Below are 27,060 nucleotides of genomic sequence, written 5' to 3' on the forward strand. Positions count from 1 at the left end.
GTATGAGTAATGGAGATTAATAATCAGCACAAATCAGATCTGATAATTGAATTTTGGTTCTCCCGTGAAAAATGGAGGGAAATAAAAGGCGTGTTACCCTGCAACAGTTATTGAAAGAATCGTGTCAGGGTTTTAATCTAATGCTTCACAGGGCTTGTCAGGAAATTCGAGCTTTGGTGCACATTTGTGTTGCTGCGCACACCCACATCTATATGTCACAAGGAACCAAGAGCACAAGAGCACTTTTCCCAAAATAAATCCAGTCCCTGAGCTTCGTGAAAGGCCGAAAATGTTGTTTTGTGGCTTTGAGGTGTGAGAAAAGAAGGAGAATTAGCATTGGCCCGTGGAAGACACTTTCTGAAACATTCTTTGAAAAATCAATACCTTTCCTGCTAGGCAAAGAGGATCTCTAATATAGTTTTATGTTATTATTTTTCCTCACACATTGCTACATTTCTCAGCGGCTGGCAGATGGGAAGATAGATTTTCTTTTCGACTGGATGGTAAATGTGATTCTGAATGTGGTGGTTCAATGTGATGATGCAGAGCCTGCACTCTTAAAAAGGGATGCATCACTCTCTGCACATCCATAAATGCAGTTTGACACCTCCTGAAGTTTTATTGCTTTTAAATGCTCAATACTACCGTTCCTAGGCGTGCTTCAGATGACACATCACACATTCCAAGAGTCTTCTGTTATTAGGAGAAATTAACAAGTTGCATGTGGCCCTCAAACTGTGCTTATTGATTGTGATACTTCACACTTCAAAGTCACAAATCCAGAGAGGAGGTTTATTTAACTTCAAACTTGAATTTGAGCTTAGTACCTTCAATAAACTAATTATTTGATACATTTACCAATTAAATGTTTACATTTAGTTGGTAAATGATATTCCATATATAAATAATATACAGAGAGCCAGATATTGTGAAAAGTTGACCTTTGTATTTTTACAAGCCAAACAACTTCTTCCAGCAGCTCAATGTGATTAAAATGAGCCAGTTTATTAACAGCAGATGAAAATATCACATTTCCTTGACAAAATATGGATAATATATGGGTGCGCAACTGCTTCGCAACTGTTATTAACAATAATCACACACTGGCTCCCTGTGGTGCGGGACGTTAGTGTAGAAGAATTATGTCCATATCTGATGCAACACCGACCTCTGTTGGCTGAATGCATAACTACAAGGTTAATGTGTCACTATAGTATAGTTTACTCAAAATGTGTCTTCTTCTTCTTCTTCTTAATAAAATGTATTGTATAGGTATGATTTACACTTTGTAGAAAGTGAATATACAAGTATACAAGCAATTCAATCTGGAGATACTGACTGTGAGATATGCTGACATAGTCCTTGATTATTGAGGAGATTGAATTGAAGTACTTGTAGGCATGAGTGAGATATACTACATATACTCACATGATAGTAAAAAGTAACACCATTTTCAAGTACTTGGACTTTTATGTGCAATCTTTGCACTCATACGTATGTGTAACTGCATTTCAGTAGCCAACAACAGAGTACACTTTAAGCATTGTAACGGTTGTACATAATCTGATAAGTTGTGTGTGTGTGTGAGGTTTGATCTTTTGAATTGTGCTTCTACAAGATTAAATTAGAATCACACTGCTGATACAATCAACACCTTTAAGTTATGTCAAGGAGTTGATGGGTATTTTTGAATAATGTTTTCAGAACATCTGCAGTCAGTGGATTTATGACAGTTTTTTTTTTTTACTTTTCTCTATTTCTATCCTCTAGGAGCAGAAGGTTTCCACCTTTGACTCTGCCTCTGCAAAATGTTTATTCCTGCTAATGGGGAATTTTTTTTCCTGCTGTCACTTCTGCTTGATCATGTGGAATTGTTGGGCTTTTCTCTGTAAAAGTCCCTTGAAGTGGCTGTGTTTTATTTGGTGCTATAAAAATACAATTTAATTAAATCAAAAGACTTTGTCTGGAAAACATAGACCTGTTGAATTGGTATACCTGTATATCTAATTTAGTTTCTTTATTTAAATGAATTGAGTTGATATGAATTTTTGGATAAAAGATTAATTTCAGTGTGCAATTGGACTGTAAATTTAGCTCAAAATGAACTGAACTGATTCAATATCATGGCAATCTGTTTTCACTTTCTTGCAAGTTTCTCTCAGTCTATTTCAAATATATAGATACAGACACATAGTCATGCGCTGATATATAAAATAATCTGCCCACACAAATCCACAAATATTTTGGTGCAACTGCTTCCACCCTGCCAGTTTGCAGTGGCAGGGTCGGCGGGGTCGGAGATGACAACATCCTTCCACGCAGTCTCCTGGTCTGAAGCTGCAGGAAGGAGAGGCTGTTTCCCAGGAGGAAGTGACCCGTGTCTGAAGGGGTGATCTGTTGTTCAATCAAAGGGCTGCTGAAGCCTGACAGTGCTACCTGCTCGGGCCGCGACGCTCTGACAGAAAACAGAGGTGAGGAGGAGGCGTGACCGGGCGGCTCATCGTGGGCCTGTGAGCATGTGAGTGAGAAGAAACCAGGCAAACAGGGAGGTAATGAATGAGGAAATATCTGGACTCCTGGAGGGGGAAAAAAAAAAAAAATGACCAAAGAGCTGATTTACACAGATTAAAGAACTGGCTCTGTAGTAAAATGATCAGAAACAGGAGAACAGATCGACGTGCATTGGGGTGGCAACATGAACACTTGTGTGCGTGTGTGTGTGTCTCGGTGTCATCTTAGTCACTGCCGCTCACACCACAGGAATGGCTCCTTGGACCTTTTAGATGCCATTCCCTGCATTCCAGATACCGGAGGCGTCGTTTTACATAGCGCACCCTCCCCACACTGAGTCCGTCTGGCTAATTACACTGCGCTCAGAAAATATCTGCACACGGCCCTGCATCCCTCTGAAGGTCTTGAGATTCTTCAATCTCGTCTGAATGCCTCATTACCTCCTCAACATGCGAGGAAAAGGAATGCCTTCCTGCTTTTGCCAAGACCCACACTGTTATCTGAGTGATAATATATTCTCCACCTTTTCACACAATGACACTTTTCTCTCTTTCCTCTTTTCCAAGTGTGACGTCTGCTTAAAGTAATGAAAGAGAATAATCAAGAAGGTAAGATCTCACCGCTCTTACAGTATTAACCGATGAAACAAAAGGTGCTACAGTTCAGAGGTTTAGATTCCTGCTATTGGAGTATTTTTGTTAATGTCAGATAGACTGATGGTGGACTGCACAACGGTGTAGTGGTTTGCCCCTCTTGCCTCACATCTCCAGTTCTGAATCCACGCTTCGGAAATCATTCTCTGTGGTGTTTGGATGTTGTCCCAACATCCTGCCTGGGTTTTCCTCCCACAGTCCAAAACATCCCGATAAGATGGTTGAACGGCAACGATCAAGAGACACTGCTGTTGCATTAAATGATATAAAATGTAAAGAAAATAAATCATTACAACTTACAGCTTCGTCTTTAGTCCTCAGAGTGTTTTAACTGAGATTCAAGCCTGCAAATCAAGGTGAAAGAAATCTATTTTCAAGTTCCGACTTCAACTGTTTTCATTCTATTGGGGGCTTTAATTCAAATAGTGAGGCAGGTTGCACTGTTAGTATTATTGCCGTAGACCCCACTAATCCATTGTCCAACAGTGGAAGTTGATCATCTTGTACGTTCAGTGAAACAACAGAGTGGAGAAAAAAAAGCTCTTTATATTATTCTTCCAAGTATAATTTCGCCCTACTAATAGAATAAACTGTTCCTTCCAAAGTAACATGGCTGATTAAACTAAAATTCCCATTTAAGCAGTTAATTTTATTGAAATGTATTCCAACTGGAAATCAATTAACTCCACAGTGCCTAATTCACCTTTGGCACAACAAGTTATTCTATCAACTTAAAACATTTGAAAATAAGCACAACATTTTAGCGAAGTAAAGACAAAATCAGGAGATAAAATGAAGCACCATATTATTTTTGGTAAAGTGTAATGGTCAGTTTTCACATCTTTGCTCACATAGTTATATCTTTAATCTGGTATTATTTAAAAGACTGGCACATTTTCAACAATATATTCTGCATAGAGTGATGTGATTGTGCGAGGAAAAACAGGAACATTCCCAAAATGTGCTCAAATCATCACACCGGTGTAAACTGTTGTTGCTTTGGATCGGGACTGAGGAAGTCACTTCTCCTTAAATCTCTTGCAGCAGATTGCTGGGGAAGAAGCCGAGTTTCCGTCCTGTGCTGACCTTCAGGTATCCGTTCACCTCCTCACCCTTCTTTACCACGATCTGGTGACACACACAACAAACACTTTCATTCTGGAAAACTTAATGAGGGCACGTTGAAATTCTGTGACCGTGCTCCATCTCGCACGTCTGTGTCTGTGCTGTTTTGGTTCATCGGCAACTAATCCGCTGACAGCACAAAATAATTAGGGGAAGAAATTAATTTGCAATTCGGTACTTCAGTGTGTCAAGTGACTTGTTTGAAAATGCAAACGAGGTGTCAATAGATGGTGAGGGCTGTAATGCGCATGTAAAACATCTGGGCCCTCTGTGAGAAACTGTGTGACATTTGAATGAACCGTCAAGTAAATTGTCTGGTCTCATTTGGAACATATGACTCCCGTCCTCCACAACACAGGCAGAGCCAAGCCTTTGGAGCTGCACTAAAAGCAAAGTCTGAACTTCACCATGCTATTGACAAATATTTCCATCGACTGGGGCCAAACATGCATATAAAAATTACTCCGCCCTGATGATGTTAGTGCAGACAGATCTTTGTTAGGCATGGTGCATGGTTGCTTCATTCTCTGTGAAACATACTCTTCATATGCAAAGAAACTACGAGGAAAAATATTGAAAATGTTTCAGTACTCTATAATACACCAGTAAACTGCCCAACTGCATAACTTTGATTATTCAGTCACTCATGTCACTACATTTCTTTCTCTAACAAGTATGTCCCAACAGGCGACGACAACGTTTGTATCCAGTACTTTAAACAGTAGTTGTGCAGACAGTGAGGCATGTTGCTGAATAGTTGTCACCTCATCATACCGGGGACAAGCATTAAAAGGCGAGGTTCATTTATGGAGATGGTTAAATTTAAATTTGTTGTTGGGTTAACAGCCACGTTGCAAGTCAGAGAATGCAAATCAGTGCAACATTTGTCTCGGCACGTCAACGTGACAGATTCCTGAGTGAGTTTGTGCGTTTAAAGAGACGTCTGTTCCTTTCTCACATCATCAAATGTGATAAGTAGATCAGCTTCTGTTATGAATCAGGGGGTTTTTTTAAGCCTCCAAGAGGTAAGTGATCTCAATTCTCCGTTGTGTGTGAGACTAATTAAGATCTAAATGGAGCAAACGCATCTACAGAGAATTTCTCTCGCAGGCATCCGATCAGTCAGCGCTTTTGTCCGCGAGGTATGCAGTCTGTGTTTGCCTCTGTGCCTATGAGGATAAACTGTCCCTGTAGCTATAGGCAGATCCACAAAGACATATTTCAGCTTGCTCTAGCCAAATTATCTAGCCATTGGTGTGTCAGGTATACCTGCTTCATTCTGTGGAAGGCTGCTGGAGGTACATAGGGTTTTTATGGTTTGTTCATGCAGCAGCATATGTCTGTGTGATTTTGCAGTAACCTGGTCTTTCTTCAGGGTGATCTGGCCCATCTCTCTGTTGCCAACGAAGGAGCGAGTCACCTTATAGACCAGCTCTCCCGCTCGCACTCTGATGATGTAGTTGGCGGGTATGAAGCCCGTTCTCTCTCCGATCTTCCCCTGGTGGATTGAAAGCTTAAACAGTGAGGCACCAGAGCTTTGGGAGTCTGATCTAGATTACTTAGATGTCTCCATTTAAACATGAACATATTGTCCAGTGTGGCTTTGAAACCTGAGAGGCTGTTGAAAAATAGCTGGATGAATGATGAAGAGGAGATCCCCCGACTGAAAACAACCCAAGTTGGAATGAAAGCCTGCAGCCTCAATAACTACAAATATATATTAGCCGTGGTTTGCTGCAAACCTTTGAGTGTTTAAAGAACGTTCAACAAAAACCATACTCTGCTTCATTAAACTTGAGCAAGTGCTGAGGCGTCACGTAGCAACCCAAATGTGTTAATAAGGGAGACAATACTGAAACACTGCTATATTTGGCAGTAACATCACACAAACGTCTGATAGAATAGTTTTTATGAATTAATTTTAAAATAAGTCAAGTTTTAAAATGTTCTTCGTAGAAGAGTGAGCAGAATCTGCTGTAATGAAGTAGTATCTTTTGATATTGATTTCTGTTCCATCATGTTGCCGTTTGTTTGTTAAACCAGTTCATTTAAAATCAACTAACATCCAGATTATAGTGCATCTTCCTCCAGCGAACTGGAATAAATTCCGCTTAACTAAATGGGAATCCGTTATTAGACTGAACCCATGAAATTGAAAGAGAAAGTTAATAGTTATGCAGGAGTTACTTTTCCAAGTAAGCAGTTACAGTTTATTTCTAGTTACTTACTCTTACTTACTTAGTTCTAGTTATTTAATGTGCAAACTAAAAAAAAAACAGTTTAACACAAATAAATGACCATTAAACTTAAGTAAAACTAAATTCATGGTATTTGGCAATGGTAAAAGGGAAACGTATATAATTTTAAGGAAGATGGTGTGGAAATTGAGTTCATCATGTGATCATTCAGAAACATGCCCTTCAACAGCAAAAGTAATTGAACAGCTGATTCGATGGATTTTAGGAGCATTCCAAACACTTTCCTGAAGTTTACAGTTGATCTTTACTGGAAACAGCAGAAATGCTCACAAGCTTGCCGAACCTCATTTTTGAGTTTGATATTTGATGATCAGCGGCGTAAATATTGACAGCAAAGCTCTTGGAAGTCACAGCAGCGGGGCCTTATTCTTCCAGCTCATATAATCAACATAATGGTTTTGGCTGAAGAAGAAATCATCCAATGGCGAAAGTCCCAGACTTTGAGAATCAGATCAGATTAATTGATTCTCTCGCCATCTGGATGCCTGTCAGTAAAATCTCATCGCCTTTGGAGATTAGAAAACATAGACTCACCCTCCACCACTCCTCGTTGGAGTCATCGATCACTGTGATTCGGTCACCGGCACTGAGGAACAAACCAAATACCAGAAATTGAAGAATATGAAATCATGACAAAGGTGCCCAAGAAGAGAAGGAGAAGCCCAGCAAAAAGAAAGAAAAACCACAAAAGAAAGTGGAGAAGCTTACTGAACGTCGAGATCGTCTTTCTCTACGGCCTTGAAGCGATACAAAGCCAGATAGTAGTGAGACTGACTGAACACGCCGATCTTCCCGAGCTGGGGTTTTTTACTCTGGAAATGCAAACACAAGAAGGTCAGCAGAGATCTTATGAGTTTTATCTGTTGTAGCAGTTTGTCATTATCGCCGCAGTCCAGCATCTGAAGTATTTCCAACAACATATTCCGTCGTCACATCAACCTCGTCGTTTTCTACTTTCTGACCTTGTCGTCTGCAGGAGCTTTGTCCCCTTTCTTGTCTCCTTCTGTGTTTGAGACACACACACACGCACACGCACGCCTTTTTTTTCTACTCCAAGAAGTCTTACTCATTCATGAAACCACATCATTGTGTTTCTCACCTCCTTCGTCTTCCTCACCCTCCTGCTTGGGCTGGGACTCCTCTTCCTCCATCATCATCATCATCATCTACAACAAGAAAACAAAACAAATGCTTTCACTGCTCTGGGTATGAGTGTAAATCTTTAACGTTAGTAAAGACAAAATCATAAAGAAAATACCAACAAAGATTTAATGAAAATAATAAAAAAAAAAACAAGATGTAAAGATATGAATATGCCATAAACCTGTATTTTATTCGGAAGGTAGCGAATGTAACAGGTGCTTACAATGATAACTTTTGCAAAACTCATGGAAATATTAACTAAGTTCGAAATTGGTGGTTTTGCAAATAAAAGATGTCAAACAGTCAAGTTTTAGTTTTTCTTTATCATAGAAATCTGACAAAAATGCAACATTTTCTGTATTGGGTTAATTAACAATATTATTTTAAAGAGGAATAGACCTTAACATCTTAACATTGTCCAAACTTTTCGGACATTCTGATTTAAAAACAAACAAAAAAGTAATAATTTTCTATAAAAATCCATTATCTGACTTCACAGTATTAAATGAGGCTTGAAAGAGTTGATCCACACATTTAACAGACTGTTGGAGACACCTTGCTTCGAAAGTTTGAGCCAGACTCACATTCTTCTTGTCCTCTGAGTCTTTCTTACGCTCCTTGTTGGCCATGATCACACCAACTCGCAGCGTCTCGAACACGGGGTCAGTGCGGTTTGACAGTGCTGTCACACAAACAGAAGCTTTAGAGACAACAATTAACTTTGAATACATGATTTAGGACTGGACAACCCGGAGAAAATCAAAAAGAGGGAACATGCAAACTCCACACATTAAGGCCGTCAAGCCTGGACTGGCAGTTTATTCACACTGTGAAGAATCAGCTCAATGGTTTGTTTAGTTTTGTTAAGAACGAAGCTGAGATGCGATGCACTTTTGGTCGAGACTCACAAAAGGGAAGCAGCTGTGACACGGTGGCGTTCTGCTGGCTGCTGTACAGAGGAGAACTGTACGCTCTCCTGAAGCCTGGAGGCTGGGAGAAGACAGAACAACACACACTCAACACAGAGAAATAAAACCTGTTCAGCTTTAAATCCCTGTAATTTATGCATCTTACGATTTTGCCAAAGCACCTCTGGAACTCCACGTAGGACTGGCACTGGTGGTGGATGTTGGTTTTGCAGTTCTTGCATCGCAGTGCAAACTTATTGTTCACTGACAAAGAGAAACAAGGTGAAGAAAAGCGAAGGACATGTGTGCCGAGCACGAAACCAGAGCAGAGCTGGACGTACGGACGATCATGCGTGCGCAGACGTCACAGAACTTTGGCTTCTTGCAGTAGTGGTCCTTGAACTTGTGGGGTCTGTCGTTGATGGGTTTGACTGGTTCTTGAGGAGGAAGCTCCTCTTTTTCTTCCTCTTCCACCTCTTCATCATAGACAAAATAGAGCTGCAGAAAAGAATCAGCACAGAGAACACGACTTCATTTTATAATAATTCTGTACAAAATGATGCAAGCTGAGGTTCAGGAAGAGATGTGAGGGTTTGACCCCAGGTCATATGAATACTTATTTTAAAGTCCAGCATAATTAACCATTTGATCAGAGTCCATGAAGTCAAAAAATCAAAGCATTTCACCTTTTTATCCAATCATTGCAACCAGGTATCTTTATATTTAGTGGTGGGAGAATCTGCCAGACAAGTTTGTGTTAAGCAGGCAAATGACCTAATATACATATCCTGATACATTTTCTACCCAAGACACTGGGCCTGATATATAGAAGTTTTGATGTATAAAAACAGGCACAAGCTTAATTTTGTGCATATGTAAAGAGACAGTCTAGTTATAGATGCACAAAATATGCCAGCTTCATTTGATTGTGTTTCCCTTAATGAATATGGATTGTCAGACGTGTTTTCCCAATCAGGCTAAAATACTGCGAAGAGTTTATTGTTAATAGATTAATGTAGAAGAAGCTTGATTTATATCGCTTTGTGTGTGATTGTGTTGTTTTTGGATTCATTTGAAAGGAAGGTGCTAATCGGCTCATCCTTCAGGTGTGGTGCTTGTGTTACTGGTTTTGTTTGTCTCAAAGTGAGACAACAATCTAAAACAGTGAGGAAGCGGCACCATAGGTCTGATATCACACTTTCTTTTCAGAGTTCCGTGACACGAATAATCTTGGAGGTTCATAAATCACTTCGAGAAGATTGTAAAACCTCAATTTCAATTCTCCGGTTTACTGCGATTTCACTCGTGTTGTTATTCTCAGTTGATCCGCAGCACAATGCAGTCAAACTGGAAACACTCAGGGATTTAACACACTTTACATAAGATCTTAATAAATCAGGCCCACTATTGTTAACAGCGTGTATATAGAGAAGTAAATCTCTTTCATTGCATACATGTGCAATATAGTGTACATTCATCTTAACAGTTCCGGTTTTGCACTAAAGACAATTTTATAGTTTCATTAAGTCACATTTTTTTCAATCACTAAACACAGGTGATGGAGATAGAAAAAAATAGATCTCAAAATAGCTTTAGACAGAGAGCAGCAGCATTCCAAGCTAAATGCAACAAAGCTCAGCATAACTTCTGCTAAATATACAGTTCAGACACACACACACACACACACACACACACACACACACACACACACACACACACACACACACACACACACACACACACACACACACACACACACACACACACACACACACACACACACACACACACACACACACACACACACACACACGCACACAGACACTCTCACACAGGCTCCTCCAGTCACTAGATTCGGGCGACATTAGCTGATAATACCCAGGATGGTTCACACATTACAGCGGCAGCACTCTGCAGCTCTGTTCAGCTGTCAGGATTCCTGAAGCGGCCCGCCACGTTTCTTCCGGCACCATGTGTCGGCTCACGGCCGACTTAGTCAAACCCGCTTGGGCAAGTTTCAAACATTCAAACAGCTGATAAAGAACCTGACCGTCACGGGCTGAAAACTGAATACACCGGGGGTCTGAGAAGACCAGGCTGGAGGAGGAAATCCGAACCAATAGAAAAACAAGAAAAGAGGCTTCTGGAGGCTGTTTTGTAAGAACAATGGCAACACAGAGAAAAAGAGCGAAGATCTAGCTTCTTGGGAGTCCATTTTTTCATGATTTAGCAAATTCATTGCACATATCAAAATCGTCTTAAAATAATTGCCCAAGTTATTTTTTCAGGAAACACAAAAAACTGAACAAGTCACACTCTTGACATAGACCTATATAGTAAAGGCATATAATCACATGATCTGTTTAACTGAGGATGTTGACGATTTTACGAGAGGTGGGCACCATCATAAGGAGTTGATTTAGGCAAAAAAAATCTTTATCAAACAATGACTTCGGCAATTATTTTAAGAAGGTGACGATATGTGAAATTGTGGACAATAAATGAAATGAAAATGAAATGAAGAAGGCTCGAGAGACAGTAGAAAGTTCGATAAAGAACTTTAACTATTTTCAGTCATGTAATAGCCGCCATATTGGAATTCAATTGACACTATTGGGTTCTTCCAGTCAGTATACACTTGTATTGGGGTTTGAATGTTCTACTTCAAAAACCTTTTTTTGTTTTTGTTTTTGTAACAAACAGCTAGTTCATTACCCACATGATCACTCACAGCACTTTACAACCAGCACGTTAGATATTCATAAAGCACTATAACACACAGCACTTTAAGAGTAATGCAAACTTTTGCACATATAAAAGATTGCGCACGATTGTCATTTAAAAGTATTTATTGAAAGCTTTTGTTGTTGGTCCAGTCGGGGGTGCATCAGCCAGGGGGCCATCTGTGGAGGCAACATGACAATTAATTGTGTGTCGCAACATATGTGATTATGAGAGTAGCTTATTTCTGTGAGTGTTAATGCATAAGTGCTGAATATTTAAAGGTGTGGGTGAGAGTTTGCATGTGTGAGTGTAGAGCTTTTAGCTTACCTTTTCCTCTTGTGTTCAGGTTGGTGTCTCAGCAAAAGAGTCCTCTCGGGAGGAGATGCCTGAAAATGGTTCCGGGCTGAAGCAAGAGGAAGAGCAAGTGGGAAGTGTTGAACAGAGTTTTAGCAGGGTTTAGGATTTAGCTTATTATTTAGATGTTTGGTTTTTTTTAGATTTATTTGCACTTTACACTTTTTGTTGTGCACTTTTGAAAATAAAACAAAAAGACCACCCAAAAAGCAGACTCCGTCATCTCTTATTTACTGACTGTTCAAACCGCTCTCCGGGCCAATGCCATATTGGGTATCCGAGGCTTACAGCTTTTAACGAGGTGGCCATCTTGGAAAAATGGTGGCCATCTTGGATTTCCAGCTGGAGAACACACTTTTCTTAAATAGCATATACTGAACATAATTTGTACCAAGTGTGGCACTTGTATCACCAAGTAAAATTCTGGGGTGGCGTTGGGGTGTTTTGTTGCGGACTTGTTGACCCACGTGGAATGTTCACGCCACGCTCACTCTGGAGTCGTTCCCCCACAGCCTGAACTCTGAAAGAATACTGTCCAAGGCACACCGTCCAAGGAACCATGCCTTCTGAGGATTATGCCGGACTCCAAATGGCGAATAAAAAGATCACTGACTTTATGTACGACAGCTCTCCAAAGAGCTGGAGAAGAAGGACGTCATGTTGTCCAGCTTCATGGACAGTCCAAACAACTGGCCTCGCTCAACGCTACCGTTCAGGACCTGCAGGACACAGTTGCATGGAATCCTACCACTTGTCTTCGCTCTTCCTCCTGGGAATCAAGGTCACCACCTTGGTCCCTGAGAATATTTGATGATGGATGAGGTAGCGACAGATGGGGTGATGATCAGGGGTGGAGTCAACCCCAAGTCCTCGGGTATAAAGGTGGGGTTACAGCGGGACAGAGGCAGTTCAATCCAGGGTGTACTCACAGTGTTTAACTGGTTGGTGCCGGTAATAAACACCTTTGTTTGACTTCTCTGCTGCACTGGAGAGAAAAAGAGTGCACAAAGAGGACCCACAGAACCAAAGAAAGGTTCAGCCTGCTGGATTAACAGAACACAGTGTTGGACCCAAATTGGGTTTCAACTGTGATTTGTTTACTACCCTTTTTTGCCCACCAGAGGGGGCAGTGACATTTGTGTTAGGGACGTTAAATACACCACAGAATGTCCTTTCTGATGGAATTTTAATGAACTACGAAACTGTTATTAACTGGATTTTAGTCATCGAAGATTTTTTGTAAATAATAAAGCTGTAAGCACCTTTTTACTTGGCTCAATGGCTGGAAACTCACTTTTATTGTCAACAAACAATATACAACGTGTCATGGAAGTCTTCCGTTAGCAAGTAGCATCTGTATTGTAATTTAAGAACATCACACAACACACAGCTTGGATTACTTTTTCTTTCTCTTTTTTGGGAAGGATTCTAAAACACAACTTTCTGAAAATAGGTCCCCTGATGGGACTTTTTCAGAAAGCTGTAACTCCATCTCCATGGAAACGGGAGGACATTTAATATTTAAGGTGTATTTTAAGAAAATCAATAATTGTCAGATGAAATGAAATAGAAACACAACTTCTTACAATACTGTTGTTGTTATTTTGAGGTTAGGGAGGGAGGGCTGATTTCTGACCTTTCTCACCGTCATCGCGCTACAAACCATCAGTTAACAGGACAGTGAGCTCCATTGGCAGGACAGGGAGGGTTGTCATGATTTATGTTTATTGAATAAAGCAGGGGTGCCAAACATGGCCAGAGGGCCAAAACTGACCAGAGAGCTCAATGTGGCCCAATAGATTTGTAAAAATTACAAAATAGACATCCAGCTATAATTTGATACCCTGTTATAGACATTAGGCAATGAACAGCTGATCGCAGCAAGATGCTGCTCACTGTTTGATACAACAGCATCAAATCCATATTGTTCAGGTGTATTATTGATGAAAATGTGCTGAGGGATGCAGGACACTCAAAAGTGGACAAACAAAGAGGGAATCACTGTGGCTAAGACGACTGCATATTATATTTTCAGGATACTTCACATTTTTTTCTGCTCTAAAACAGAGACATTTGGAGTAGTTGGCATTAGTTAATAATCTATTATTGAACAGGGGTTGTATAGTCAACCAAACTACAATCCGAGTTTGTCATTTTGCTGCAAATACTGTTGCACTCTCACTTGAGTTTTAATTCCATTTGAGATACAGTATTTTTAAACATCTTCCTTTGTATTTTTTTATACCATAAGTTAATATTTTATTACTTTTTCCTCAGTTAATTTTTACATGATATTTAAACTTCCTGTGATTTCCCATATTTCGAGACATAAATGGCCGCAAATCTGTTCAAAACTCAACTATTCAACTATGTCTCCTGTTACAAAAGATATAATACATATACATATTACTATTCTTTCTTGAAATTCTTATTAGGTTGAACTGAGATATTAAATATCTTTAGAAAGTCTTGCAGTGAGAAAACAATTTAAAACAGTGGGGGAATACATCACAATAACTCTTATATCACACTTTCTTTTCAGGGTTCCTTGACATGAAGTCTGGCTGGTAAACAGTCTGTTTTTTGACGTGTGTGTGTGTGTGCGTGTCACATCGTGGGAGGCTGATATGTGGCGTCTCACCGTGCTGTCCTCTTCTTTCACCACGTTATCGGGGAGCGGAGGGTGGTCATGAATATCCACTGAGTCCTTGTCATCCAGCCTGTCATCGTGGGGGAGCAAATGTCACTGGCAGAAGCAAATGTTTGACTTCAAAAGACAAACCTCAGCCTTCCTCACATGCAGATCCTGTGTCCACGTCTATATCATACAATGACGGGAACCTCTCGGTTTTCTCTACAAGACATCCTAGGCTTTTTATTTTATTTATTGCTTTTTTTTACATTTTTGACATTTCTGTTTGTATTTAGATATAACTACACGTGGCCTAAATTACACCTTTAATGGCCTCAATTACAAATAAAAGTAATAAACGGAATTATGCAAGTCACAGGTTTAATAAAAGTCATTGTTTGCAAAGCATCCACCCCCCATAACCCATACTTTTGAACAAAGTAAAAAAAAGTATTTCAATAGGCCCCCTATAAAAGACTGAAAATACTGAAAGTAATAGTTACTTTGCAACATCATTCAGTTGTATTAAAAGCAGACAGTTAAATCAGAAAGCCTGCATGAAAATCTACATATGAAGCACAAATCTCAGAAAAACTGTTCTAATCCTGTAAATGTTATAATTAAAATTATGACAAAGCCTGTGAATAATAACTCTAATCTCAAGTGTAATTTCAAAAGCAACAAAGTAGATAGCGTGATGTTGTACTGAAGACTGAGTGGAGCTACAAAATCTACTTAGGAACGAAATTGTACCCAAAAATCCAACTTATAATTACAGCAAGGTTGTTATGTTGTAATTTGTTACTTCCATAGTTTATCAATCATAGAGTAATTCAGAAAACTGAACTTACGAGTCATAATGAGCCATGACACCTGAGCAGGAGGTGGCGCTGCAGACAGAACAGAGAGAAGCATCACTGCTCTGTGTGTGTGTGTGTTCACTTCACCTGCACTCAGTGCTCCTCTCCTCACAGACACACTGCAGTTATCTCAGACTCTTGACGTCTGTCCTGAAGAGGCAACCCGATCCCCGCAAAGTTAAAACCGGACTCACTGGTAACCTGGTACAAAATATACGGGCAGCGTTTGCACGGAGAGCTCGGAGGGTTTCCTCAGGTTTCTCGAACATGCAGGAACATGTGCAAGAAAGCACTCAGAAATCCACCGGCAGGGGATTTTTAAGGCCTTCTGGGTTAGGTTTGGGGTTAATCATCAAATAAAAGTCCATGAGCTGACCGTGAGGTTTGATTTCCTCGTCTTCCCACACAGCAGCCTCACCGGACTCTCTCCGGCTCTTCGTGCCGGCCCCGAACGCCAAGCCCTTCCAAATGAGGCTCCAACAGGTGGAGGACGGGGGTGAGTGATGCCGGCCCAGCCCCGGCTCTGCGTGCATGTGGGCACGTGTGTGTGCGTTCATGTGACTGTTTGGGACAGCTGAGCTCTTTAAAAAAAAAAAAAAAAAACCTGGTGGTTAGAGAGAGAGGAAAAAAAGAAAGAAGTCATCCCCAGGGAAAAGACTACAAACATAGGAGTCGTTATGGGATTTTCAGGCCTTTCTGTGTGGGGTTGCTTTTGTCCTAATGGTTCATGTTAGTTATTCTTCAGGTTTCCTTCCACAGTCCAGGAACGTGCAGAGTTCAAGCCTTCAAACACGGCCATTTTTTCCCTCTTATCCATTTAGTTTGATTTTAAATGCATCATTTTCTTAAATAAACATTTGTTTATGTGCTTCCTTCTTGTCGTCATTAAAACAAACAAAAACATTTGAGAGCATATTTATGCAAATGTCAAATGCGAGACAATTCTCCAGACTGTACTTGTTCTCAGAACATATCTGGAAATAACAAGAAATCTACTGAATGATTTTGTTGAATGTAGTTAAAATGAAAATATACAAGTTACAACATTTGGAATCAAGTTGATCAGCACTCACCTCAAAGCAGAATTCGATTCAGGGCTTTGGGCCTGTTCTCTGTGGAGTTTGCATGTTTCCTCTGTTAAACACATTCATGCAGGTTCTGTCAAAAAAAAAAAGTTGAGTGGAAAATATGGAAAGAATTTGTCAAAGAGGACTAATAAAGTATGATTGCTTTTTGAAAATTACATTTGTAATAATAGGCTTTAAATCATTTACATTTTAGAAAAAGCTCATTTTAATAAAAAAAAAATATGCAAGAAAACCAACTTTTCAATGTTGCCGGTCTTATTTTAAGAGGCCTGTTGTGATGAGAGCGGATTGCATAGTGAGCATCATCAATGGGTTGTTGACGCTTCAAATGGTGGTTCTCAATCCAAGCAGGGTGATAAAAGCAAACAAAATGTTAGTCAACAGATTGTTTGATCAGGTAATTCAATAAAAGCCCGAATCAAAAATCATAGAGCAATAAGAGTATTAGACAGCTCTGTGTTTTATTTCTTCCTGAAGATACTGATTAGGACTCCATACACCACCTAGTGGTTAAAGGTGGTATCACAAGACAGGACAATCCTGGGCGAGTTGAATAGCTTCAACTTTTGCACCATGATGAATAGATTTATTTAAAATGACACACTTCAGAGCAGAAAGATCTCGGGGTAGTTTGGTTGACAATTCTGTAGCATTTGCATGTTCTCAGTGTGCATGAATCTGTTTTGGTTTTTTTTTCTACAGGCACTCATGACGTCAATTATTAAGTGTGAATGTAAGTGTTTAACATGTGAATGCCCCGTGACTTAAGAATAACACAATAAAATATGAAAATGTAAAAAGTTGAAGTGAATACTCTCAATTACATTTGTGATTTTTTTCTTACAATTCTTTTTGCTAGTAAATTCAAGAGCAGATGAAAAATAACTACAAATGTTTACTATAGTAGAACCCCTCCCACGAAACACACACCCCAGAAAAACAAACCACAAGACGCCAAACATGTTTTGATAGATTTTTTCTCGACTTTTATATTTTTAAAAACAAACAAAAAATAACAGATTAAATAAAATTTACAGTAGACGTGTGCAATCATTGTGCACTTTAACTACTTCTTCTGATACTTTCTGCACAGCTGTCAACGAAAAACGCAAACACAATGGGGGCGTGGGAGGAAGAGGAGAGGGGGGGGGGGGCTCGGGGCAGTTGTGGGAGAGAGGAGAGGGCAAGAAGAAGTGAGGTAGAGGGCAGTAAGGAGGAAGCCATTGAGGGCAGGATGAGCAGGGATGAAGGAGGGAGAGGAGTGAAGGATAAAGGAAGGCCTAAACTTTGTCACTCAGGGAGGGGAAAGAAAGAAAAAAATCACTGAATATATAGATTTCTTTTATTCCTTACATCACTTATATAAATATATTGAACCCCAAAAAACAAAAAGGAAGAGAAAAGAAAATTGAGAGGAGGAAAAAAAAAAACAGCGCAATACAGAAACCCACAACAGCAGTAAGGCAAACAGAAAGCGAGAGAAAGAGGAAAGAGATGTGACATGAGAGGAGAGGCGAAAGATAGGAGGCAGAATGAGACGTGGCCAGAAAAAAGGAGAGGAGCAGAGCAGCGGGGGGGGAGCAGAGAGAGTGCGCAACTGTGCGTATGAAAATCTATAAATATGTGAGATTGAGAGCTGAGAGAGAGAGAGGGGGAGAGAGAGAGAGGGAGAGAGAGAGAGAGGGGGAGAGAGAGAGAGGGAGAGAGGGAGAGAGAGAGAGAGGGAGAGAGAAAGAGCGAGAGAGAGAGAGAGAGAGCGAGAGCTGGCAGGAGGAGGAGGAGGAAGAGGGGAAGGAAGAGGAGGAGAGGGTTTTGACTGAGGTCGACTGTCCAGTGTGTTTTTGTTATGTGCTACGTGACCCTGTTGCCTGCGCTTCGTGTGTGTGTGTGTGTGTGTGTGTGTGTGTGTGTGTGTGTGTGTGTGTGTGTGTGTGTGTGTGTGTGTGTGTGTGTGTGTTTTGACAGCACACATCCCACGGCAACAGTGAAACACATGCTCGCGTGTCTTGTGTGCTCTTCTGCTATATAAATACAAAACAAAAACAATGAATAAAAACAAACAACAAAAATCGGATTTGCAACCAAACACCGGCCACCTCCTGATTCGCACCTTCTTCCCTTTTATACATTTGACACTAGTTTTTTTTTTGTTTGTTTGTTTTGTTTTGTACACTCAGAGCAGTCCGCCCCCCCTCAGTCCTCCTTCCTGTTCCGCCGAGTGTCTCTCTTTCTGTCCGTCCGTACATGTGGCTCTCCTCCTCGCCTCTCCCCCCCCTCGTCGTCCTCTCACTGAGAGCTGGATCTCTCCAGCACGCGGAGGTCGTAGTTCTTTTTGGCGGCCCTCAGTTTGAAGAGGCTGGCCCCGCTGTTGTTAAGTTTGAAAGAAGCATTCTGGGCGGCCATGGTGCTGGGGAACACCGCCACTACCGTGTAGAGGTGGGCCGGGTCGTTGCAGTCGCCCTTCATCCCCCCGGGTCCCAGCAGGCCGGCCCCGGGCCCCGCCGTCGCTCCTGCCACGGAGGGCCCCACGCCGGGGCAGGGGCCGCATACCCCCGGTCCTCCCCGGACGCCGTGGGGCTCCTTCAGCCACTGGATCTTGGCACCGCAGAGCGACAGCTGGTTGAAGAGCTTCTCGGCCTCCGGACGTGAAATCCCCTCCGGCAGGTCGGTTACCTCCAGAACTCGACTCACCACTGCACCACACACACACACACACACACACACACACACACACACACACACACACACACACACACACACACACACACACACACACACACACACACACACACACACACACACACACACACACACACACACACACACACACACACACACACACACACACACACACACACACACACACACACACGCGCGCGCGCAAACATGTAATTTGAACTAAATATCACCATAGTGCCAGAACACATGCAGAAAAGAAAACTGTTAAAAATGTAAATAGTTACTTTCCGCCCCCAATATGTTTCAGTTTTATTTTTTATGTACTTTTTAAAACACTATCTTTTATATTACAGTGGAAAAATTAAGAGTAGAGCACAGCTTCTATCTCAAGCTGCAGATCCAATAGAGAAATCCTAGGTAAGGAAATATGATTCAATAGAATATAGATAAAACCCAATCGATACGAAAATATGAGAATCGCATGAAAATGTAACTAAACAGGCAAAAAGGGATTTTTCCATCAATAGAACCTAAAAAAACAGTAGAAATGTGCACTTTTGTGAACTAATTCTTCTAACAAGCATCTTTTTCACTGAGAGAAGCGCCTGTACAGCCATCCAACCCATTGATTTTCAAACAGCTCCCTCTAGTGGTACATAGAGGAAAGCAAAATCTAAATAAAAATTTGGATATGAAATTAATCAGAAACTATCAAAAATGATCCAAATAGTACAAACACTACAATGACAAGAGAACATATAGAAAGCATGTTGTATATAAGTAAAATAACGCTCTTATTTTTGGCTCTTCTTCGGCCTGTTATGTCGAGTTTGGGCACACGGTCGGTTCATATCTGAGATATATGGAGCTGCTGCATCTTGTTAGAATGAGTCAGAGTGATTCGTTTTAAATACTGCTGCTTTTTACATCGCGGACGTTGTCGACAGTGGAGGTTTTTGTCACAGAAACTGACTCAAACGTCGAAGAAACACTGAGCAAATCTATTCAGATTTAGAGCAATGCGAGCAATTTTCCCTCAAGAGCCAGCAGTGAGTGAAATCCATTCTTATAAAAACTAGAATCCAGTGAAACGCACTGAAAAGAAGGTGAAAGCTGGTGAAATCCTGTTGCCCTGGGATTTAGAGGTAGAAGCTCGATCGTGTTGCAAACAGTTGAAGAACAGGTACAAACGCTGCCTCGGGTCTCGGCGTGTCGTGCACAAGATGTTTTCTCCTGCTTTCTTTACATGAGAGTCTAACATCATGAAGAGCCGATGTCATTGCTCTGCATTAGAAAACAGTGTGAGGAAATCTCTTAAGATTTTTCACGTTTCTGGGTTTTTTGTTTTTGCTAACAAGCTGCTACATTTATTCCATCTCTGCAGTTTCTGATCACACCTCTCCTCCTTCACCCGTTTCTCTTCACACTTTCACCTGAGCTGCAGACAAGCGATCGCTGCCGGGCCTGTGAAGCGAAGGAAAGCTCCTCCGTCGGCCAATGTGAGGACAACGAGCATCTTTAAAACCACAAAACCTCCAGTTCTTAGAAAACCCAAGCCACTGCGTAGTGTGGACAACATGCATTGGGCAAAGTGAAATGATTGCGACGCCTGCAGACTCGGCTGTGAAGATGTGCTTCAAACTTACCGACGTCGGTGCAGCCGAGATCCGTCGACGCAGATTTGAGCGTTTGTTTTTTCCCTCGTGCTCCGTGTTTCATTACTCCTTGGCCCTGGACAACAACGGCAGACAATACAAGGTTTATTATTCCTTTGCTGCAACACAGTGAGGAGCGAAATAGAGGTGTTCATGATCAGGGAGCCTCAATGTTTGGCCTCTAATGCAAACATTAGACAGGAAATGATGGCGTGATATGAAACAATTGGCTCAGCATCTTATTACATTATTGACCAGTTGCTCCATGTTGGGTTTTATTCATTTTTTTTTTTTTTATTACATTTCAGGTTCATCAGTTTTGTTACATCAACAACCAGTTACTACATTTCAGGTTTTATTACATTATATTTAAATTACAATATGGGTTGTTGCATATCAGGCCAGATCACCTGAGGCTCTGAACTGAAGCTTCATCTCAAGCGGGTTCTTATCTCTTGAACACCACTGCAGGTTTATTTCAAGCAGTCGGCTTTACTTCACTCTGTGATTCAACTCCAAGTCGCTGGTGGTTAAAATTCCATTTTGATGATAGCTACCTATAGAGTCCAGATTCAAATTTCAAACCATTTGAAGGACATGTGAAACTGAGCTGTCAAAAGCAAAATAATTAAAATAGCTTTTAGCAAATACATTTTGATATTTATGAACAATGTGTTTTTTGTGACAAGTTTTCATTTATGGTTTTTGGTTAGCAGCTATAGATGTGGGATGGAATTTGTTTTGTAATCGTTTTCTTCTGTGTCACTCAGTTAAGGCTGTTGGTTCATCTTTTTATATTTTACTTTCCCCCCCCCCGGGTTTAATTTTTGGAGGCTTAGTTTTGTATGATTCCTTTGTTTTAAGTTTGGAAGTTCGTTGCATCCACAACTTAATATATTTGTATTTATTGATGACTTGTTTGTGTATGCACAAGAAATAAATTGCAATTCATCACATCTTGTTTGGCACAGAGTCTCCTGCTTTTTCGTCGATGTTACGCTCCAGCAGCGGGACCGATGATGAGGTACTGACCTGATGAGAGCCGTAGGAGGACTGGCCGTGCATGAGGGGCGGAGGGCACAGGCTGTACTGGAGAGGCTGCCCCAACAGAGAGTAGCGGCCGTCACCTGAACAACACAAAGTTAGAATGTGAATCTGTGATCCACAGCAGCTCAGATTAGAGATTTATTAGACCAAAAACAACATTTGCAATATTTAGTGATGGTATGAAATACAATCATGAAATAACGAAACACAAACACGTGAAAGTGAATGATGGAATTGTTCTTAGTCTGTTGGGTGTTGCTTTGGCGGTCGCCACAGTGGATCACGTGATCCACGTGTAAGAAAAGGAATCAAAATCCAGAGCAGATGGAGGTTAATGACCCTCAGCGGATAACGTTCATCAGTGGGATTTATACCAGAAAACTTCCCGCCATCGACTTCCAGGCCAAAGAAGATTGACCTCATACATTGTGAGGGCAAAACAAAACTTCTTCACAGTTAAGTGGGCACCTTCACCACAATTACTCATGAGAATAGAGGAAGAAGAAAAACCTTAAGTGATTCCAATTGATTGTGAAACTAATCATCGTGGTTCTTTGTTTAAATGGGCGGTGCAGCACAGTCGGTACAGACATCCACCTGCACGTGGCTCACTGTTTGATCATGTCTGGTCGAGGTCACCGCCAAGTCAAAATAAATAAAACTTTCAAAAAGCACTATAAATATACACCCTGAACCTCGAGCAGTGGGTGTAAAGGTCTCCTGTAGCTGTTGACGATTCAGTCTCCTTATTCTACTGACTTGAAAACAAAACAGTAAATACAGTGATTCGTCGGACATTGCTGACCGGAATAATAAATCTCTCACACTTATTTGTCATAAACGTCTGGGAGTGTAAAAATAAAGGCCAGATCACAGACAGGAGGTAAACTGGTGTGGGAATACACAATCACGGATCAAGTGGCAAATGGCCAATCATGTGAACCTGCAGAAGCAAAGCGGAGTAGGTTTTACAGGGTCACTGTGGAAATGGGTGAAAGTTCATAAACTTGATGGATTAAAACGCACAGGTGGAACATGAACTTTGTGTTTACCTGGAAGAAGAATCCAAGAAATTCCCTCAAAAGTTCTGGACTGATTTATATTTTCTTGGATGTCTAAATTAAATGCTTTACGAACAATTACTTTAGTCAGACTTGGGGAAAACTTCTATAAAGTGGATGGATTCATTCAAGCAGCACGAACCAGAATACCTAAATCAAAATGATACATTTAAAAAAAATCTAATACATTATATATGAAGAGCAAATTGAGAGATAATTTTCCTTTATGCACCGTTTGGAGACGATCGCACACAATTCAATATGACGAATACAAAACATATATTATCAATTAATTTCTTTACATAAAAAGTTTAAATGTTACAAAACGGAACATCTGATCGTCCATTCAAGATTGAGACGTTAGGAATCCACAGAGGTGGTGGAGAAAATCATGATCTGGAGGTGTGACGTGTGTGTTACTGATGCATGTTTTTAATTGGGATTGAACATGAAAATGACACATTTTCACCGTTGGATTTTGTGTGACATCTGACTCTGTATCTCACTCGTACCTTGCGCTGGTCCTCCTGGCCGGGGAAACTGGGAAATGAGCGGTAATGGTCCCAGGCCCGTACAGACGCTGCTGACGCTGCCTGAGGGGGACGGGGTGGGGGACTGAGTGGGGGAGGCCAGAGGACTCGTCAGCTGAGTACTGGCCTGGACGCAAAGGAGAAGAGGATGGAAGGAACATTATTTTCAGATGATTTTAATCAGGCGACTTTTTTTCCTTCCAAGTTTGAAGAAACCCTCATCTATAGTATCACATTTGAACACCAGGGGGCAAACAAGCTCTCTGAGGTGAGAATTCATACAGTAAGGGAGAGTTAGTTAGTCAGGTAGTCTAAATGAATGACATCAGAAGAGGATTCTGTGTGTACCTGTGGAGTGTTGTCAGGTTTGTAGAGCTCCCCGGGCTTGCTGGGCCTTTGCTCTATGCTGTAGTACTTGCACGGGTTCCACTGGACGAGAGGGGGATTCTGGGAAGGCTGTGGTCCATTTGGGACACTGAGCTGCATGACCATCACCCCGGGACCAGGAGGAGGTACTCCTGAAGAGGACAAGAGACACTCGTGGAGATAAAGAGAGGTGTCATGACTGTAACTCAATAAAAATAGTATGTCTCATAAGATTTCACAGACAATAACCATGTGATATATTCTGACTGTAAATCACTTTTCATCACTTGCTTAGACATTTTCACTTCAGTATAAGTCAGCAATTTCATTTATCAAAAATAAGAATATATGTAAGAAATATGCGAAGCACACAGGTTATTAGGAGTTGCAGTTGTAAACACCAATTAATAGTAAAAAGTCAATTTAAAAAAACAATATGTGATGAACTAGAGCACCACATGTTTGAAAATAACACTTTTCAGTGACCGGAACACAACTTTCAATAAAACTTTCATTGATGCCGACGTTCCTGGATTAAGAGAAGCTTTTATATTTACTGATTTAAGTTATAAATCATATACATGCATCAATGAAATAAAGAGACATTAGCTTGAAGGATAAAGTGACCTTAACCAACAACCACTCAAAGCCAAGATGTGAGAACGATAAACTGGATTTTGCATGATTTCTTCTCACATCAAACCTTTCACTTCATTTCATAAAATGCTCCACTATCAGTCAATCTACAGTTTGAAGGTCGGTATCAGTTTATTCTGGGAAATCCACCCAGTCTGATCGATGTGTCTGACAAATAAAACTGAGACAAACAGTGCAGGACATGATTCATGTGGTCCTGTTCAGGGCGTGTGAAAGGCTTTGGGATTCTTTTGTATGTTCTGCATAGATAAAGGTTTCAACCGAGATTCAAATTATAGCCGTTTACTGTGGGTGAACATGAAACAAAAGTAATACACACAAAAAAGGAATGTCAAAAACAAACATCTTTTAATCCATTGGTGAGGTTTCATTCTCTGGACATACCTGAATATTGCTGCTGCAGCTGTTGAGGATTGCACGGGGACGGCGACTGTGTGATCTGATACTGCTCAGAGCTGGGCGGCTGCAGGTAACCTACCGACGGGCTGCGGGACACATGCAGAACGGACACGGGTTGAAGGCAAATATACAGAGGAAGGTAATGCATGAAAACATAACATGTCGGAACCACAGTTCAAGACATTGACCAAATTTAATCTACACAGACCCAGAAGGCGGGTTCTAATATGAAACAGTCATTTTATGTGCACAAAACCCACTAAATTTCATATATATATATATTAGTTTTGGAGGTACGCTATTGAGAAGGCACAACATCTGGATATCGATGGTTTCCAGGTTTTACGCAACACTGTTTAAGGTATGAATCGGCTCTAGTCCCACAAACCTTGTGCTATTCTGCTGTGTGGGGGTGATTACACTGTAGTAGACAGGCATGGGCCCCTGGACAGACTGGCTGACCGGTACCATCACCTGCTGCTGGTACTGCTGCTGCACCACCTGCTGAGTTTCATTCCCCACTGGTACCTGCAGAGGGTTCAAAAGGGGAGAATTTTCAGCAAAATTGGCAAGTTCTTCGACTGAAGTGTTGCCAAATATGACGGTAAAAGTGAAATCCAAGACCTTTTCAGCTTAAAATGTGAGGAATTCTTTACGGGAAACTCTGTTAACACGTGTTTTGCATTACTTTTCCCCATTTACTGTATTTTGTTAGGCAGGAACCCTAGCCCATAATTACAGTAGGGTGTGGTGTGTTTATGTGCAGAGTTGCTACTGAGTAACAAAAAAAAAAAAAAAGGACAAATGAAATCGCTTTTCAGGATTTGATTATGGATTTGGATGCTCATTTGGGATCATGATAGCACAAAGACAGAAACAGATGCTATGTTCCTGAACTGTGCTAACTGATTAATATAGTTCTGCTGAAATCACATTAAGAAAATGAAGTAAAGCCCAAAGCTATTGGCTGCTCATCCTGCACCAATCAATAATGTCCTATATGCCAAAAATGTAATAATTGTGGCCAATTTAAATGTAATAAAGCTAAACAATGTGAAAACTTCCCAAGAGGTTTGTGTAAATGTAGTCCAGATCAACACATGTAGATTATTAAAAAAATAAAATAAAATTCTGTTGTAATCATTCACATTAAACAATGTGAATGATGTGATATTATTAAACAACACAAATCTCCCCAGTGTTTTGACTGACTAAATGCTTTAACTGTACACCAGATGGAGCCGTTTCACCTGTTGTGTGTTTGGACTGTCCGGTGTTTTTTTCAATTTCAGCTCTTCTCAAGACTCCCAAAACAGCATTCATTTGTCATGTTTTTTTTTTTCTATTTTCGAATCAAGAATGACCAGAAACGATATATATGTCCTCAACATTGCAGGTTAATAAAGTGGGACATCGATCTCTCGAGGGAGGCTCAAAAGACTTCCAGAAGAACAGAAATTAACTTCACAATCTCTTCTTTTGAAGACGTTCCCTCTGAAGTCAAGAAAGACTTTTTCTATATTATTTGGGGTAGTCTGAAGTAATGTAAACAGTAACATTGGATTATTATTGAGCGATTCATAGCCAAGACTTGAAAAGCAGTTGTTATGGTTTGCTGTCCATACCTGATAAGATGGCATCTGTGGGTACTGGACCATGATGCTTTGCATTTGCCCTCCCATACCTGCCCTCTGCGAATTGAGCAGACCAGGGTTTTGTGGCTGCTGCACTCCCATCATGCCCTGGTAGCTCGGCTGCTGGCTGGGTATCATGGTCTGGAGACCTGGCAACAATTAGAGGAAATTTAGAAGGAAGATTAAAACAAATGTAGCAGGTAGAATTTGTGCTCGTCATGAGTGATTTATGCACCGATTAAAGCCTCAACTTCAGTATCGGTATGAAAATCAGAATTTAAATAAAGAGAGCAAAATCTTCTTTTTAAAACCAGAATTTAAAGCAGGTATTTCTAAAACTGAGATCTCAAAACAACGTCAGAGGTTTTATACAACAATTTAGCACCTATAGTCCTTTCACATAGAAGGGTGTGTCACATTCAAAAAGTGTTTTTTTTCCTTCTTTTTTTAATGCTGTGGAGACAGCAGGTAATGCCTTTAAGTCATAAACAGCCCATTTCTTACTGTACTTTGAATCATTCAGATGATCATTGCTGACACAGAGGAAACTCACGAAGTATTTGCATTTTTATCACATGAACATCAGAAGAGTCCAACTTCCTAGTGTGAAAAATGAATCTGACCACAAACAACTTAGGCATTTCTCAACAGGAGAGCCCACAAAAGCGAGTCTGCCATTACTGCACTTGGGAGCAATTTTGGTTAACAGTCATGACATGTACTTGCTGCACACACAAACAAGTTATTTACACTTCGTATCCCTGCTTGAGTGAACT

At 40.7% G+C, this 27,060-nt stretch overlaps 2 protein-coding genes across 11 annotated transcripts in view; both read right to left on the minus strand.

The window, feature by feature from the left end:
- Positions 1 to 1,065: 1,065 nt before the first annotated feature.
- On the minus strand, positions 1,066 to 15,679 carry LOC308128717 (SH3 and cysteine-rich domain-containing protein 3-like). Its single transcript, XM_080494382.1, has 15 exons — positions 15,545 to 15,679; positions 15,160 to 15,198; positions 14,318 to 14,396; positions 8,940 to 9,096; positions 8,765 to 8,862; positions 8,599 to 8,680; positions 8,275 to 8,372; positions 7,647 to 7,713; positions 7,510 to 7,550; positions 7,256 to 7,359; positions 7,082 to 7,133; positions 5,650 to 5,787; positions 4,144 to 4,292; positions 3,465 to 3,508; positions 1,066 to 2,576 (listed from the first exon to the last, which is right to left on the minus strand). The coding sequence occupies exons 2-13, from the start codon at positions 15,174 to 15,176 to the stop codon at positions 4,194 to 4,196; spliced, it is 1,032 nt and encodes a 343-aa protein (XP_080350508.1). The 5' UTR covers positions 15,177 to 15,198; positions 15,545 to 15,679; the 3' UTR covers positions 1,066 to 2,576; positions 3,465 to 3,508; positions 4,144 to 4,193.
- Positions 15,680 to 17,306: 1,627 nt separating this feature from the next.
- The window catches only part of r3hdm2 (R3H domain containing 2), a 53,240-nt gene continuing 43,486 nt past the window's right edge, over positions 17,307 to 27,060 (minus strand). For all 10 annotated transcript variants that reach the window (XM_080495688.1, XM_080495686.1, XM_080495691.1 and 7 more), the window contains 8 exons: positions 26,276 to 26,433; positions 25,039 to 25,178; positions 24,636 to 24,736; positions 23,577 to 23,746; positions 23,211 to 23,355; positions 21,623 to 21,717; positions 20,582 to 20,666; positions 17,307 to 18,949 (listed from right to left, as the gene is read on the minus strand). In XM_080495688.1, the coding sequence (XP_080351814.1) occupies positions 18,543 to 18,949; positions 20,582 to 20,666; positions 21,623 to 21,717; positions 23,211 to 23,355; positions 23,577 to 23,746; positions 24,636 to 24,736; positions 25,039 to 25,178; positions 26,276 to 26,433 (1,301 nt within the window). In that variant the 3' untranslated portion in view covers positions 17,307 to 18,542. The remainder of the gene's footprint in view (positions 18,950 to 20,581; positions 20,667 to 21,622; positions 21,718 to 23,210; positions 23,356 to 23,576; positions 23,747 to 24,635; positions 24,737 to 25,038; positions 25,179 to 26,275; positions 26,434 to 27,060) is intronic.

This window comes from Blennius ocellaris (genome assembly GCF_963422515.1).
Source record: "Blennius ocellaris genome assembly, chromosome: 4".
Classification (NCBI taxonomy): domain Eukaryota; kingdom Metazoa; phylum Chordata; class Actinopteri; order Blenniiformes; family Blenniidae; genus Blennius; species Blennius ocellaris.

Excerpts from the sequence above, each read along its gene's own strand:
- LOC308128717 (XM_080494382.1), bottom strand. Across the intron at positions 8,863-8,939 it reads CTGCGCACGCATGATCGTCC|TGAACAATAAGTTTGCACTG; the intron begins GTACGTCCAGCT and ends TCTCTTTGTCAG. Across the intron at positions 7,551-7,646 it reads GGGTGAGGAAGACGAAGGAG|AAGGAGACAAGAAAGGGGAC; the intron begins GTGAGAAACACA and ends TCTCAAACACAG.